Source organism: Saccostrea cucullata, unplaced genomic scaffold, assembly GCF_032062105.1.
Source record: "Saccostrea cucullata isolate Sc308-1 unplaced genomic scaffold, CSIRO_AGI_Scuc_v1 ctg869, whole genome shotgun sequence".
Classification (NCBI taxonomy): Eukaryota; Metazoa; Mollusca; class Bivalvia; order Ostreida; family Ostreidae; genus Saccostrea; species Saccostrea cuccullata.
In genome coordinates this window covers 1,910-19,012 of record NW_026928190.1, presented here as the reverse complement: position 1 = coordinate 19,012, position 17,103 = coordinate 1,910, and the positions used below count along the sequence as shown (strand labels likewise).

At 33.2% G+C, this 17,103-nt stretch overlaps 1 protein-coding gene across 1 annotated transcript in view; it reads right to left on the bottom strand.

Moving 5' to 3' along the window:
* Positions 1-14,848, bottom strand: part of LOC134276709 (MAM and LDL-receptor class A domain-containing protein 2-like) — a 33,882-nt gene extending 19,034 nt beyond the window's left edge. The window contains exons 1-10 of the mRNA XM_062758970.1: positions 14,658-14,848; positions 14,493-14,563; positions 6,378-6,539; positions 5,432-5,512; positions 4,460-4,564; positions 3,766-3,850; positions 3,430-3,571; positions 2,965-3,040; positions 1,435-1,629; positions 975-1,101 (exon numbers count right to left, since the gene is read on the bottom strand). Coding sequence (XP_062614954.1) covers positions 975-1,101; positions 1,435-1,629; positions 2,965-3,040; positions 3,430-3,571; positions 3,766-3,850; positions 4,460-4,564; positions 5,432-5,512; positions 6,378-6,539; positions 14,493-14,563; positions 14,658-14,748 — 1,135 coding nt within the window. The 5' untranslated portion in view covers positions 14,749-14,848. The remainder of the gene's footprint in view (positions 1-974; positions 1,102-1,434; positions 1,630-2,964; positions 3,041-3,429; positions 3,572-3,765; positions 3,851-4,459; positions 4,565-5,431; positions 5,513-6,377; positions 6,540-14,492; positions 14,564-14,657) is intronic.
* Between the last annotated feature and the right edge of the window lie 2,255 nt (positions 14,849-17,103).

The following is a 17,103-nucleotide window of genomic DNA, read 5'->3' as shown; positions in this document are numbered from 1 at the left end:
GAAAAATATTTTCAAAGAATTAATGCATTTTCACTATATAATCTATAGAGCTCAACCCTAACACCAGAACCCCTGACCCTGGGGCCATAAAATTCACAAATCTGGAAGAGGCACTCTTGCTCATCATAACTACATGCTTAGTTAGTCTATTCAATACCCAGAAGCAGAAAAGAAGATTTTTAAAGATTAAATGCATTTTCACTATATAATCTATAGAGCCCCGCCCTAACACCAGAACCCCTGACCCTGGGGCCATAAAATTCACAAATCTGGAAGAGGCACTCTTGCTCATCATTACTATGTGCTTAGTTAGTTTATTTAATACTCAGAAGCTGAGAAGAAGATTTTCAAAGAAATAATGCATTTTCACTATATAATCAATAGAGCCCCGCCCTAACACCAGAACCCCTGACCCTGGGGTCATAAAATTCACAAATCTGGAAGAGGCACTCTGGCTCATCATTACTGTGTTCTTAGTTAGCTTATTTAATACCCAGTAGCAGAGAAGAAGATTTTCAAAGAAATAATGCATTTTCACTATATAATCTATATAGCCCCGCCCTAGCACTAGAACCCCTGACCCTGGGGCCATGAATTTCACAATTTTGGTAGAGGACTCAATGCTCATTACATCAGGCCAACAGTTTGCCTGCTTGATGTCCAGGAGTAAAGAAGAAGATTTTTAAAGAATGCACTAATTTTAGTGGTTTTGGCCCCACCCCTCAGGCCCCAGGGGGGCGGGGACCATGAAATTCACAATTTTTGTTCCCCTTTACCCATAACTGCTCTATACCAAATTTGGTTGAAATTGGTTCAGTGGTTTTAGAGAAGAAGCTGAAAATGTTCAAATGTTAACACACGACACACGACGCACGACGACGGACGAAAACGGATAGCAATAGGTCACCTGAGTTACTCAGGTGACCTAAAAAAAGCTTGATGAATGGGTAAATGAAATTGATACAAATTCTTACTGGTACAATCATATGCATCCGTGACATCCTGAATATCATAAAACATGAGTCCAGTGGCTGAATCAGCCAAAAACTCCAGCCGACGGTCATGGAACTTCATAACTGCCTTACCATTTATGGAAAATGACTGTGGAAAAAAACGCAACAAAAACTAAGGTTTCTATTTGTTTAAAGAAAATAAGCGCATAATTTCCCTAGGGATATTGAGAAAGTAAAAGAGGTCATCTTTAAATCGATGTTGGCTTGCAATCTCCCGACTCAAAGTAAGAAAATTAGGCCGGTAGGTAGGAGAGAATTTGTTCAGAAAATTTAACCATACATAATAACGATTCAGAGGGAAAAGTAGAAGAATAAATATCAATTCCTGGAAGTCGGAAACATTTTGAGTCGGTCTATCTTTAGCCAGTCGATCGGGAGAGGGCAAACACTTTTTATAAGAGGGTCTGAATCATAAACTGACCGTTAAACTGTATTGAAGCACAGACTGATAGTCATATGGATTATAATCGAAGGTGTTATATTTCTGCATATTGGTGTTGTTTTGACCGTCGTCGATATTTGACCAGACCATGGTGACATGATTATCACGATCATTTCTGGATTGTTCATGAAATTGTCCAATAGCATGCGCCATTTCATGGACGGTTGTTGATACCTTAAATATATAAAGCATTGAATAAATGAAGTAAATAACAATGCAGTATAAAACAATCGTAAAAGCATTACTGAGTATATTTTTAAACAATCACGATTATATTAACTGCTGTGAAATAGAAAAACTTAAGACGTATTGTGCTACAACATATTCAAAAAGTGTTGTACATGATGAAATCCGTCAATAACGAAAGTAAGCAAGCTTAAAAGTCCATTTAAAGAAAGCAAAACTGGCCTGGGGGCCATAAAAGTTAGACAAGCTCACTTTTGGTCTCAGTCTCATTTTTACCAAAGGAATATATAGTGGAAAAGTGAGATTTAGATCAAAAGTGAGCTCGTCTAAGTTTTATGGCCCCCAGGCCTGGAGCAAAGCAAGAGACAGTTCTCTAAAAATATAAGAATTGGGATCCAGTCTCATAGAGGAGTAGGCATCCCCTGTCTACGCTCAGATCCGCTGTGTGCTCCTTGTCATGACCGTGAAGCAGAAAAATCCGTGAACAAAGAAGTGTTTAGATAGTGACCTAACAATAAGTATTAAAATTGCCAGTCAGCGTTCGACTCAACAATGCCTAATTATGGTATTGTGATTATATTGAAGACATGGTAGTTACGTAGATCCATCAAAGGTTACAGTTTTATAAACGAAATTGACTGTAAACAGAAAATTGCTGTAGTCTGTTGCTTTTATAGAAAATGTACACAGTTACCATGAAAAATTTATTTCTGGACTTTTATGAAAGATTTTTATAATTTGAACTTGTTTGTATATTTCAATTGTTTGTGCTCCTTCATTAGCAAACCTGTTTTGTATTCCTATTATTCTACCCAAAAGCTTATTTCACGAGAAAATGAAACGCTCGCTATGGTGTTTTGCTTAACATTAAGAGAAATTGACAAAGTTCTATCAATCAGCAAAACTAACTTTCATTTATATGTCAACCTAGTTTTTTTGACTCGAAATAAAGGATACTACATATTTTGCCACATCTATATCATTACTGACTATAGAAGATAATAGCAAAGCAGGAAATAAACTCAATGACAAACGAGTTGGTTTTAGCTTTTACATCGTCTTTCCTCAATTCGTAGCAATTTTCCAGCATCACCTGCATATGGTGTTTCCCAGTGGATTCGATACCCAAGAGCTTGCTCTGAATACGGTTCAGTTTTAAATAAAAACTAGCTTCTGTTGAATAAGCTGATGTTACAATAGTTGTGATATAAGTTCTCGCAAATTGTATGATTGTTATCAAAGTCAACTTATTGATGGGTTGTATTTTGTCTGGAATGTTTTTTAACTATATATAAATTCTTTTATCAGTTTATAATGCCTCACCGAAACACAACCAGGAGACTGAAGACTGATTTCTTGTTTGCCTGATCCCACTCTTCCAACGTACGACCAACAACCACTACCAAAAAATAAAACACAATGTACACGGATTTTATTTGGCAGCAATTTACAAATATAAATGAAAACTGATTTTAAAACAAACAAACAAACTTTATTAGTATTTTTATGCCTCAGTCTTCTGAAGATTAAAAGCGATAAGCAAGGATGCATACATTTTATATCTGGTCCTAGGATCATGAAAGAGACTTGATTTAGGCGTTGATTAATTATTTAATTTATCAATAAATTTGTCAAGAACAACAGTTTTGGAAAACAATGTGGAGAAATATTTTGATTTAGGAGTGTTTGACTTCTATAACATTTAAGTACAACATAAATATTTCGACTTAAGCTTAAGATGCTTTATGATCCTGGGGCCTGGCATCTAGATTTTGAAAACACTATTACCTTTCAGAGAAGAACTCCACATAATTTGGATAGCTGGCCTGATTTGCTTCGGCAGACCCATAAGGAACCCATCTCAAACAGGTGTAGTCGGTAAACTGTTGGATTGCCTTGTTGATTGTGTCTACATTTCCCTGGACAGAGGCTAAAGCAAGAAATTTAAAGAAAGATGAGGTCTATTTAAGATGAGCCTGGAGTATATTTTAAATTGCTTATATTTTAATTTAACAATGCATACAACTCAGCTGTTTTGAGTACACTTGTATAAACTATATCAGTGCATTTAATTTTTGATTTCCTGATTTTCAAGTCCAAAGGTTAGTCCTAAAAAAAACGTACATAAGGAGCTGGCAATGGTGTACGGAATTATTTTGTCTGTCCAAAGTCGAGCATCTCTCCAAAAATTTCGTTTTCCCTTTCCATTCTGTGAAAATTCAAAACAGAACATGAACTAACTTGCATGTAAGTAGAGTGTTAACAGGTAAAAATTTAGTGTTTGCAATTGTGTATGTATGATTACGGAGGACGAATCTGTAATTGATAAATGTACATGTATCAAATTCTAGAGAGAACATCTGGACACCAATGGTTTGGGCAATCGTTATGGTAATGTTGTTTGCCTTCTTCTGACTTAAAGTAAAAGAAAATGGGTGGGTAGGTAGTTGAGATAATTATCAGAAAATAAAAGCATGCATTTTTAGCGATCTATTTTTGCAAAAACACAACCAAAAAAGATAACTTTAAGAAAGACATGATTTTATGATTTAATACTACAGAGTTTCTTCATTATTGTGCTGTTAAATGTTTTTTTTTAAATCAAGAAATGAGATTTTAATTCATCACAATAAATTTTTGAAAACTCTTATTTGTAAATAAAGCAAAAAATATTTTTAACATAATGTAAAATAAACAAAATCTGGGAATCTGTGTTGGAGCCAGCTAAATCAGAAAAGAACCCATTAACGACACACATCTAATTCTAGATGCATGAGTTGTTTCTTTGACTTACGGTCACTTGGTTATCGTGTCTTACCCCGCCCTTTAATTCTTTAACCTGGCCCGGTGTCAGTTTATGGCCGTCATGCGTGTCTCCAAAAACCTTTCCTTTTTCGGAAGCAATCTTGTTAATACCCTCGGGCTAAAAGATATTAGAGATGAGAGAATTACTAACAACATCAAGTATCCTATTTGGAAAGATAAATTAAGATTTTTCATTTTACTTAAAAGAAAGATATGTCAATAAAATTAGACTGTATATATTGTTTATTGATATGCAAACATCATTGCATTTAAGCCATTGACTTTGTATTCTATTTTTTCAAACAAAATGGCCGTAAACCCTTAGCTTGCGTGGATCAAGTTAGAGATATGGAAAATGAAATGTGTTACGATGGGCACGAATTGGAGCAAACCTTATATATTCTTTTCCAAAAACTATTTATTCAAATATTTAAAAATGAGAAGGAAAAAAGACACTGCTATGGCCTTCAGATTAACAATCTGATAACACGAGGTCGTTTTATCAAGTAAATTAGAGACATTTTAGTAAATTTTTTTTTTCAATCATATATGGACTCAATATACAATTATCCATTTAAACTCGAACCATAGAATTTTCTGTATTTGTTAAAATAGTTACATGTTTCACTGGTAAAAATTATAATTGGCAAACTAACAAGTTATATGTATATCAAAAGGCCTCAGTTTTACCCTCGTCAACTGTATTAACATTCAACCTGCATATAGTGTTTAAGTCATTTATCTCATTCTGTACACAAGAACACTTTATAAAAAGCGATATATCTTTTTTTTAACCGAAACAGGATACTGAAAAATAAGTTCATGTTAAAGTTATTTTCGTATTTTGGTTTAAAGGCATCATTTTGGTACTCTATGACAAAATAATACTAGTATATAAAAGAAAAAAACGTTTGCAAATACAACATATTGTTGGATCAAGTGGACGAAAGACGTTAATGTGGCAGTAAGTGTTTTTGTGGCTTACTTGTAGATCGTGTCTGTTTCCTTCATCCACAAACATACTCTCCACAAGATTCACGACGTCAGAATTCGGATCCACTTTACCCTGTAATAAAAAAATTATGTTAAGGTCAAGATCTAGTAAATGAAAGGTGCCTACAGATTTATCAAACCTGAGAAATAAATTCCTTTATTGATGCTTTAAAACTTTAGCTTGGTCAAATAAGGTGTTTCGGGGCATAATTTGAAGGTAAACAAGATGAAAAAAACTGTATTTTAAACTGTCATTTTCAATGAAAAATTAAGAAAACCAGTGATGAATATGAGAGTTTTTTTTCGTATTCGGCAAATGAAATGTATCTAGATTGCCTACAGTCTCTCAGAAAACGGTAATTAGTATGTCCATGGCTTCCTCTTTAAATCAATATTAATTTTAATATAGGTATCCGGTTTACTTTTTATATGATTTCAATTTAAATGACATGAAAATACCCTATTTTCTACATAATTCTGCTAAAGCCGTAAAGTACGTGAAAAGAAAAGTTGATATTGATTATGACGTCATAATCGATCTAGCACCAAAAAATTAGTCTCAAGTTATTTACTAGATCTTGACCTTAAGAACCATTTTATCTTTACTTTGCTTTGCAGGACTTAGAGACAGGTTCTTCTGGCAGGGATGTATCAATCGAGGTTCTGTCTTACAGTACGGATACAAAAAAGAAGAGTGATTGAACAATAGCCATAAGTGCCGTCAGGGACATAGGGCAAAATAAACAAGCAAGCTTACATTAACTTCGATAGAATGATCAGAAAATACAAATGTAGAAATGAAATCTGATATAAAGACTATGCAGGTAAACATGGAATATGTTTTAAATTGAAATATGTTGTTGAAATATTTTCGTTGTATATAAAATTCTTAAAACAAAAATGGTTTCACATGTACAAGACATCTCCAACAGCATTACCTTCAGGGCATCCTCTATGAGTTTTGCACCGTCTTCTGGTTGGGTTATCTTTTTGACCTCGTTGGTATTTGGACTCTGTTTCTTCTCATATTCACGGATAGTGCGGAGTAACGATTGATATAGTTCCGCTTCCTCTTGTATCACATTACTGTGTGCTGTCCTCTAAAACAAAAATGAAACTTCTCAATGATTTAAATGTATAGATACATGTACATACAATAAAGCTTCTGAAGATAGAATGAAATGCTTAAAGTTTTACTGAAGCGTTTCGTGTTTTTCTTCATTTTAGGTATTTGATATACCGACCACTGAGACATTTTATTGGATTATGTAGATACATACAATATATACACATTCCAATTGTTTTGGAATTTTATGCTTTTTACATTTTTATTTACTGTAAACTTTAAAGAACTTTTTAAAAAATCAACTGATTTACTACAATTGTTTACAATGAATTAACTTTCCAGATATTCTAAATTTCCATACTTCACATTTATAGTAACCTACAATTTTATTTGTTTTTGTTTGGTTTCTTATTCACGCATGCCTTTCTAGACCTATTGTTGTATATAGATTCACCTATATGTTTTTCTATAGTCTCTATACGCTATTGTAAAATGGTAAAGAGATTCAAATAAATGATTGATTGATATTTATGTATATGATGCTTATATTTACATTCTTACTGGAGTGAAATATATGGAAAAAACGAACAATTTAAGCTTAAAAGTCCATTTAACAATACAAACTTTTGAAGCAGAGCTAACCCAGACCTCTTAAACATAAGAAGTGGAATAAGGTACCATGGAGGAGTGAGCACCCCATACCGACCTGTCACACCGCCGTATGCTCCTAGTCATTACCGGAAAATAATAGGGATTACTCGTCGATATTATGGTCTAACAATGAGCATGTAAAACGTCAGTCAGACATTTAATTAGTATTCATTTCTTAAGAATAAAATGTTTAAAAAGAAAAATCAGGCTCAAAAATTATTTATCAAGCATAATGTATTTTTATGAGTTATATGAAAAAAAATTCAACTACATATTTCTACCATAGTTTAAGTTTTAGCATATCAAGCCCTTAAATGTGCCTAGTCATAAATATTCCAAATGTATGCAATTCTGAACTTAATGGTGGCGTTCAGATTTTAGAACGCAGTTTGCAGTTCGCTATTCGCAATTCAAAAGTGAACTGCGTTCTAGAACGCAGTTCGCAATTCACAAATTTAAACATACGCTGTGTAGTCTGAAATTTTGGGGGTGGGGTACTAGGGGCCAGATACCACTTCTATGAAAAAATGGTGATGGTACCATCTCTAGACATATGGTCCGAGCTAGTTTTTAGCCCTACTATATAATACTATACGAATAAACATCGGGCTCGGGGACATCGAAGTCCCCTACCCTGGGGTCTGAAATTTTGGGGGTGGGGTACTAGGGGCCAGATACCACTTCTATGAAAAAAACGGTGATGGTACCATCTTTAGTTTCCGAGATATGGTCTTCTAGTTTTTAGCCCTACTATATAATACTATACGAATAAACATCGGGCTTATCGAAGTCCCCTACCCTGGGGTCTGAAATTTTGGGGGTGGGGTACTAGGGGCCAGATACCACTCCTATGAAGAAATGGTGATGGTACCATCTCTAGTTTCCGAGATATGGTCTTCTAGTTTTTAGCCCTACTATATAATACTATACGAATAAACATCGGGCTCGATATTTTGAATAAATGTTCTTCATACCTATAAATAGCAGGAAAACCCATTCCTGTCATTCTTCTCTTAGGAAAAACCCCGGGGTTTATCCTAAGAAAAGAATGACAAGAAAGGGTTTGCCTGCTATTTATAGGATTGAAGAACACATCAAAATATCGAGCCCGATGTTTATTCGCATAGTATTATATAGTAGGGCTAAAAACTCGAGGACCATATCTCGGAAACTAGAGATGGTACCATCACCATTTTTTCATATAAGTGGTATCTGGCCCCTAGTACCCCACCCCCAAAATTTCAGACCCCAGGGTAGGGGACTTCGATGTCCCCGAGCCCGATGTTTATTCGCATAGTATTATATAGTAGGGCTAAAAACTCGAGGACCATATCTCGGAAACTAGAGATGGTACCATCACCATTTTTTCATAGAAGTGGTATCTGGCCCCTAGTACCCCACCCCCAAAATTTCAGACCCCAGGGTAGGGGACTTTGATGTCCCCCAGCCCGATGTTTATTCGCATAGTATTATATAGTAGGGCTAAAAACTCCATATCTCGGAAACTAGAGATGGTACCATCAATTTTTTCAATGTTTAAACCCCCAAAATTTCAGAAGGGTAGGGGACTTCTATTTCACCCAGCCCGATGTTTATTCGTATAGTATTATATAGTAGGGTTAAGAACTGGAGGGCCATATCTCAGAAACTAGAGATTGTACCATCACCATTTTTTCACAGAAGTGGTAACTGACCACTAGTACCCCGTCCACAAAATTTGAAACCTCGGGGTAGGGGACTTCGATGTCCCCCAGCCCGATGTTTATTCGTATAGTATTATATAGTAGGGCTAAAAACTGGAGGGCCATATCTCGGAATCTAGAGATGATAACAACACCATTTTTTCACAGAAGTGGTAACTGACGCCTAGTACCCCACCCACAAAATTTCAGACCACACAGCGTATGTTTAAATTTTGAATTGCGAACTGCGTTCTAAAACGCAGTTCACTTTTGAATTGCGAATAGCGAACTGCGAACTGCGTTCTAAAATCTGAACGCCCTTAATGGTAACCTCTTTGCTACTTAAAATGAGTGAAATTTACATATATTGCATTGATGTCGGTTAATGTGAATTCACTTTGATGTGAATATAGAATTTTTATAGCTATGAAATTGTAAATTTATTGTAAAAAATGCAACTTTTTAAAATTTCTGAAGGGGAAATATATAATTCAAATTTTAATAAAAATCAACAGAATGTGTTAATATGGAAGAAAGATAAGAAAGAGATACTCATAGTTATTACGTAGATTACTAAAATTGTACGCAAAAAAGAAGTCACCATCCTAATGTAATGGTATCATTTCAATTGAAATCGACGGCTTCATAAAAATAACAAGGTCAGATCAAGGTAATCCTGTTTTTTCGACTATTAGGGAAAACATTATTGTTAAAAATATCATTTTTACATCTTTGGATGTTAAAATCAGGTAGTCTAATACCCAGGCTTTGAAAATCAGTCGAGTAACTAAAAATGCTCACCAATATGTATCCGAAATCTAAAAGTAATGTACATGTATATTCCTCATGGTAGTTCGTCAAAGTTCATCAATATATAACTAAAAAAGGTTAAATGTTTCTTGGGGCAAAAGGACGTTTTATGATTCTTCCAATCAAAAATTGATCAACAAATAATATCATGTTTTAGATTAATTTTTTCCTATCATATTGTGTAAAAAGTTTGTGCTATCATTGCAAGACATCAAAATCGCATTTAATGTCATATCTTGCTAATACACAGTGGTATTTTATAATAGATTAGAGCAAATCTTCTCAAAATTCTCAAAAAATGTTATCATTTTTGTACTTTTATAGGGAATAGACATTAACTTTTTAAAATACCATTTCTAATATAAAAACTGAAATCATTTCGAAATAAATGAAATAAAAATTGTCCTCGTGAAAAGATTTTAAATCTTATACTATCTTTTCACACTTTTGAAAAATAAACAATAATAATAAAAAATGAAGTCTGAATTTTTCACCTTTATAAACAATTCCAATGAATTTGCTATCTTTACATTCCATTAAAAATCAAGATTTCGACATCATATTGTTTCTAATGGAACACGGAAACATTCATTTCTTTTGAAGGGAAATAAAAAAACTACGAGTACTTTAACTTATGCAAAATACCCCCGGTATATCAACATACAAAAACACTTTATACATGTAGTTCATACAGTAAACTTATGCTAACGTTCCTGTTTGGAAAAATTTTGTAGTTTTTTGACAACTAGTCATTCAGCAATTTATTGGTATTTCTATGGGGTACAAATTGTGCTTCTTCATCGAATATTTTTTAAAAGCAAGATTTTAAAGACATACAAGAGAAAATAAAATTTCGGACTTCAAATTGACATTTTGAAATATTGACGACTCTCATCAATAGGGCCAACTTTAAAAAATTGTTTGGTTGCCTACTTCCGACCGACTGACTGAAAATGGCAAGACTCCAAACTTTTTTTTTTACATTCCAGGACACGAATTTTTTTCTGTTTATTCCTTCTATCCTGTCATGAAATATGATGAAATTTTATAGAAAAAAAATTTTCCAACTTACCTACTGACCCAAGAATTTTACCCACGGTCGGGAAAGGGCAAACAGACATTCTTTTAAAGATGGCCTAAACGATATCTTTTTTTTTCTTTCACAGTAAACTTATTTCAGTATTTCACATGTTCCACGGTTAGGTCTTTTACTGAAGATGAATTTTATCATCAAAGTGTCACATAAACCAAATGACAAACTAGATGACGCATGATTCCTGAAAGTTTTATTGAAAACCACCAAATAGTTTTCGCGAAATCGCCTGCACAAAATTTTGGGGGAAAAAATAATAATAACTAGAAAAGAAACTCGTTGCGAGCAACGAGAGGTCTTCCGTCCGATTCTTAAAAAAACCCGCAAAATCGAGCTGAAAAAATGATAAAACTTTTTATGGAAACAAAGGGTATTGAACCCGGGTTGCGAGCATGAAAATCCAAAGCGCTTACTATTACGCTATTGGGACCACAGCTCTAAATCTACTTGTATATACTTCTGAAACAGTACATCTGTCTTAGAATAATGAAAGGCGGGTTACTATTCAAAATTTAGCACCAAACGCCACGAGTGAACCTTCGCGCCTTTTCTTTGGAATGTCCCATTACATAGGTGTGATAGCTTCAATGGAAATAAAAAAGAACGTTCTTATAGCTAAAATTTCAAGGTAAAGAAATTGTTTGAAACACATTTACAAATTCTATGACGTAAATAGATAAGTAACACTAATCAATGAAACTGCTATAATTTTTTACTTTTTTAAATTTCCTGTTTATCCCCATACTGAACTATTTCGATTAGTTAAACTTCATGAAAAGGTTGAAATGTTTCGCTGTAAAACATGTTTCGCCCTAAGACGGTAAAGGAATCAGATACCATTTATGTTCAATAACTTAGATCATATCTTTGAGACAAGAATATTAATATAAACTCAATTCTTCAAAAAAAATCTTTTTCTTATGTTTGTCTTTCCTATTAGTTTAATATGACTCAAGTGTGCATGAGCAAAACAGTGGATACGTTTAATACTTACTATATATACATCGATATTGTTTCTTAAAACTATTATTTGTAACTATGATTTAAGATCTGTTTTTCCGCAAAACAAATGATAGTAGGTATGTATTTCATTTGCACATTTAGTCTTTCCTTTTTCTACTTTGAGAACCAGCCGAAACCAATTATAGAAGACGTTTGAGACGACCATGGATTTAAACTTAGTTTCACACAGAATTGCAACGTAACAACATCGTGACAATCCCCGTATTCTTTTACATTACATTTATCCTTATTTACTTTAGTTCAAGCAAACGCTTGGCTGCCTCTGAAAACCCCTATTGCGAAATGTCGGAGTTGACATAGACAGCCGCTATATTGGACCCGCTTCAGATTTTTGAATGTTAATATCTAGAGTTTGGATTTATCAATGTTCAAACAAATTATATAGTAAGCATTATAAAAACGGTTTCTATTAACATTCCAAAAATAAATGAAAAATATTGAAAAATCAAAAAGTTAGAAAATACGGACTATTTAAATTCGCTTCCGCTAGCGACCGGAAGTACTGACGACACACGAAAAAGTGATTTCAATTATATCTAAAAGTCATCATCTATCATCTCTAACAAGTCTCCAGTTAATATCTTAGACCATTTTCGTAAAAAAAAGGGGGGACAAAAATCCATTTTAAAATCAGAAAACTGTCAATAACTTGGAACCAAAGGTGAGTATTCCAAATTTTCCTTCTGATGAACAAAGTTCATATAATGACGCATGATTCCTGAAAGTTTCATTTAAAACCACCGAATAGTTTTCGAGAAATCGCCTGCACAAAATTTTGGGGAAAAAAATAAGAATAATAACTAGAGCAAAGCTCGTTGCAAAGCAACGAGTAGGTCTTCCGTCCTGTTTGACCGGAAGTAGCTTTCATTTTTAAAAAAAATGAGAAATAACGCCCAAAAATGGTTTGAATCCTCTAAAGCTTTGTTTATTAATGCAAAAATAAGCCATTTTTTGCTACTTCCGGTTTGACCGGAAGTGACGACGACGGACGGAAAATTAATTTTTATGCTCCAAGAGACATATGTTACCCAAAATCTTGTCAAGAACGGCAAAAACACGCGTTTTCAGACTACTTCCGGTTTGCCGGAAGTGACGACGCCGGACTTATTTTGACGACTTCAATAGATTAAGCTTGACATTTTGAACAACTTTGCTTCTTTGACGTTTTACAAATCCTCAATATGTTTTGAGATATAAAGAAAAAAATTTCGCCCCCTCTAGGCCCTTAATTCTAGGGGCCAACCCTTTTTGCAAGATATCATTTGAAAGATCTTAAAATTCTACACTTCTCTTGTTCTATATATTTTTACAAAATATTTCCAGGTAAAAAGAAATCGTAGAAAAGGTGTTAAAAATTTTGAATTTCGCGATACGACTATTTTCGGTCCATAACGAGCTTCCATACACAGCAATTTCGGTGAATATAAAATACGTTCCGCACAACTACATTTACTGCTCTATTATCACTGAAAATCTCAAGTTTCTATCTTAAGCCGTTTTTGAGAAAACCCGCGGACAAACTAACCCTCTAAAATTCACTAAAATGCAAAAATCTCGGAACCGGAAGTGACGTCATCAAAATAAAAAAATATATGTCTAGATTTTTACATGTTCCATCAGACCTGAAAGTTTCATGAAAATCGAGCAAGCCGTTTCCGAGAACTCGCGTGCACAAAATCGGTAAGAAAAAAAAAAAGAAAAACTGTGGAAAAGAAACCTAAGAATAACAGAAAGGTCTTCCGTTGGAAACGGAAGACCTTAATAATAAGAAACAGTAGAATCACTAGAAGGTCTTCCGCTGAAGACGAAAGACCTCAATTAATAAAAAAAAAATATCACTATTAACTTACAAGGGAGGAATGCCTTTTAGGTATGTCATTTTAAAGGTAATTTTTGTTTAAATAAAGGAATTAATGTACAAAATGTAATGATATGTGTAATTTAACCGATTAGTGAGGATTGTCTGTAAGTAATGAATTACCAGACGATAATTTGGTAATTTATATATATTTAATGGGGAGAAAAGTTTGGTTTAAAACTTGAGATAATGACGGAATAGTTTACTACATGCAGTCTTCACATTTTTAATCAGATAAGACATTTACTGGCAATTTTTTATATTGTTAAATGTAAGTGTACAATAAATGCATTTTTTCAATACCCACTCAAAAGAAAACATTCCATTTTTTCAATATTTCTTTCAACTGAAATTTATTAATGAAAATTACAATGTGTAAAATGTAGAAATGAGCTCTTAAAAATTTCCCACAGAAACATTACAGTAACAAAACCTCTTATATTTCTAATTTTCTGTGAATTATATTTTTTACGTGTTAAGTTACACATTCCAATAAATATTTGGTACGTATCAAAGGAAAATATGTTATTTATCTTAATTCTAGTCTTCTTCTAAGAGAGGGAAAGTACGTGTAAATGAAAGTAAAATTTAAGAGAGAGAGAGAGAGAGAGAGAGAATAAATTGAACAAATCAAAAGAAAGTTTTGGACAAAAACATATGCTTCTATCGACAGTTATGTGTTATTTTACAATAGCCAGTAAAGCAGCCGCCCACTATGATTAAGAGAATTATCATGCTGCAAACAATTTTTTTTCTTTTAAACTTTCGTTAACAAATTAGAACTTATCTGGAAATGCTATCTATTTGCAAATTTAAATCACTGTGTGTGGTAAAAAATATATACAGATGTATAGTTCTAAAATATCTTACCTTGGATTTCACGGATTCATATCTTTGTCTCAGTTCATTGGGAGTTAGTCTCGATTCTTTTCTTCCAACGGCTGTAAATTAAAAAAAATTATATCAATATTTTCATTTTGATTGTTGTAAACAATAGAATCTTCAGATAATTTTTTTTAATTTTTAGATCATTACCTTTTCCTTGGACATTGGGTACCGTGAAGATCACAATGCTCTGGAGTATAATAAATGTCAAAAACATCCAATGTGTGTTTACCGGTATCATTTTGTTTACCGAAATGATTTTTGAAATTTTTAAAATTTCAATTTATACACTTTCTGTTCTTGTACTTCATTAAAAGTTTAAATAGACCGTTGAAGATATGTTGAACTCGATAAGGTTTTAACGGTCTTTTAATGCAACATATTACCTCCTGTTAACGTAATACGCAGAGGAGTACAATTGGAACCATTTAGGGCTATATTCCATTTTAATTTTGGTTCGTTCTACTCGGCGACAAACACTTTAACGTCAATAGATAAAAACGCAGAATAAAATACACCAAACAAAAACAAAACAACACTCTTAAAAATTTATGCATTTCTTTAAAGTAAGAAATCTATCTAAATGTGTTTTTAAAAAAAATAAAATACCACCTATAGATTCTTACTCAAACTTTTCTTTCTTAAAGTGCCCTGTTATTTGTAAATCTGCGAAAACTTCAATTTTCAAAATATCTTTTTTCAAGTTATTTAAAGGTAAATTCTATCTTACTGAAATCCGCACTAATGCCCAATCAGTCTGCAGACTAAAAATTGATTTTTTTTAAAAATATAAATAATTAAGAAATTTTTTATTAGAAGTACAATCTCGAAAACTTCTTTGTTTTTAATACTTCTGCTTAAAATCTCATGATTTCTGCCTTAAAATTTCATGAAAAAAAATTTATATCTTTAAAAAATAATTAAGCGTGTAGATAAAGAACAAATCAAGGGGAAAATTAAATTAGAATGTTAATTATTGTATTGTAAGGAAGGTAAGTAGGACGCATTTGTATTCCTTGTGACAAGACTTTCCCTTTGATACCAACAATTTAGACCCTTTGACCTTGACCTTGGAGTTTGACTTACATTTGAGAAACTTCAACCTTTGCCAAAAGCTGCCATAACAGTTGCTGTCACAACAAACAAACAAATTACTAAAAAAAAAAACACAGAATACATGTACATATTTTATATTCAACAGATATACATCTGGTCATATCTCTAGTTCTCCCTTGAATGAGACATGGTGATATAAATTTTAAAAAATAATTATAAGAGTTGAAAAGGTTGTGCATATTGAAATATACTAAGCTCTGCGGATGAATTAGATATACCAGTTTAGCTTTATTTTGCTACCCAAAGCACCTTGATTAACTATTTATAAGCATACTGTTTTCTGAAATGTACTGATTTCTGTTGTCCATCTGTTTATCTGCAAACTTTTCACATTATAATAATAATAATAATAATAATAATAATGCTTTATTTAGAGAAGGTAACCCGATTAGTACCAGGTACTATTCTTCCCCGGGGCCTTAACTTCTTAAGAACCACTGGGCTAATTTCAACCAATTTACATTTAAATATGCAGGGTACTTTTTAAGCGCCCGGATCGATAGATCCCGGGCGTATATTGTTTTTGTCCTGTCTGTTTGTCTGTTTGTCTGTTTATCTGTTTGTCTGTTTGTCAACTTTAACCTTGGCCATAACTTTTGAACAATAAGGGATAGAGACTTCATATTTGGTAAGCATACTCCACTAATAAAGTCCTTTCAAATGACTTCAAGGTCAATGACCTTGTGACCTTGACTAAGACTTATATGCTAAAAATAGCTTTTTCCACTGTTTGTCATAACTTTTGAACCATAGGAGATAGGGACTTCATATTTGGTATGCATACTCCACTAATAGAGTCCTTTCAAATGACATCAAGGTCAATGATCTTGTGACCTTGACTGTGACCTATATGCTAAAAATAGCTTTTTACACTTTTTGCCATAACTTTTGAACCATCAGAGATAAGGACTTCATATTTGGTATGCTTACTCCACCGATTAAGTTCTTTCAAATGACACCATGGTCAATGACTTTGTGACCTTGACTGTGACCTATATTCTAAAAATAGCTTTTTCCACTGTTTGTCATAACTTTTGAACCATAGGAGATAGGGACTTCATATTTGGTATGCATAAAGGTAGGGTACATTAAATCTCATTTGTTTGTCAATCTGCCCATCTGTCACAATAAATTTAACCTTGGTCATCATGGTCGTATATTTTGAATGAGAAGAGATAGGACTTTTATATTAAACATGTGTATTAGTATTAAATGGGACAATACCATTCTACATACACTATGACTTTCATTACCCATGATCTTGAAGTTTGACCTAATTTCCTTAAAAAAATTAATTGCTTTGAATTGATCATTTTGAAAGATAAATGAAAGGACATTCATTTACCTGTGATAAGACCTTCCAAAATGTATCATGACTTTTTGACTCTGTGACCTTGACCTTGAAGTTTAACTTAGTTTTCATTAATGTTGTATTTCCTTTTCATTGAGAAGAGATTTGACTTTCACATTTCAAGTGAAC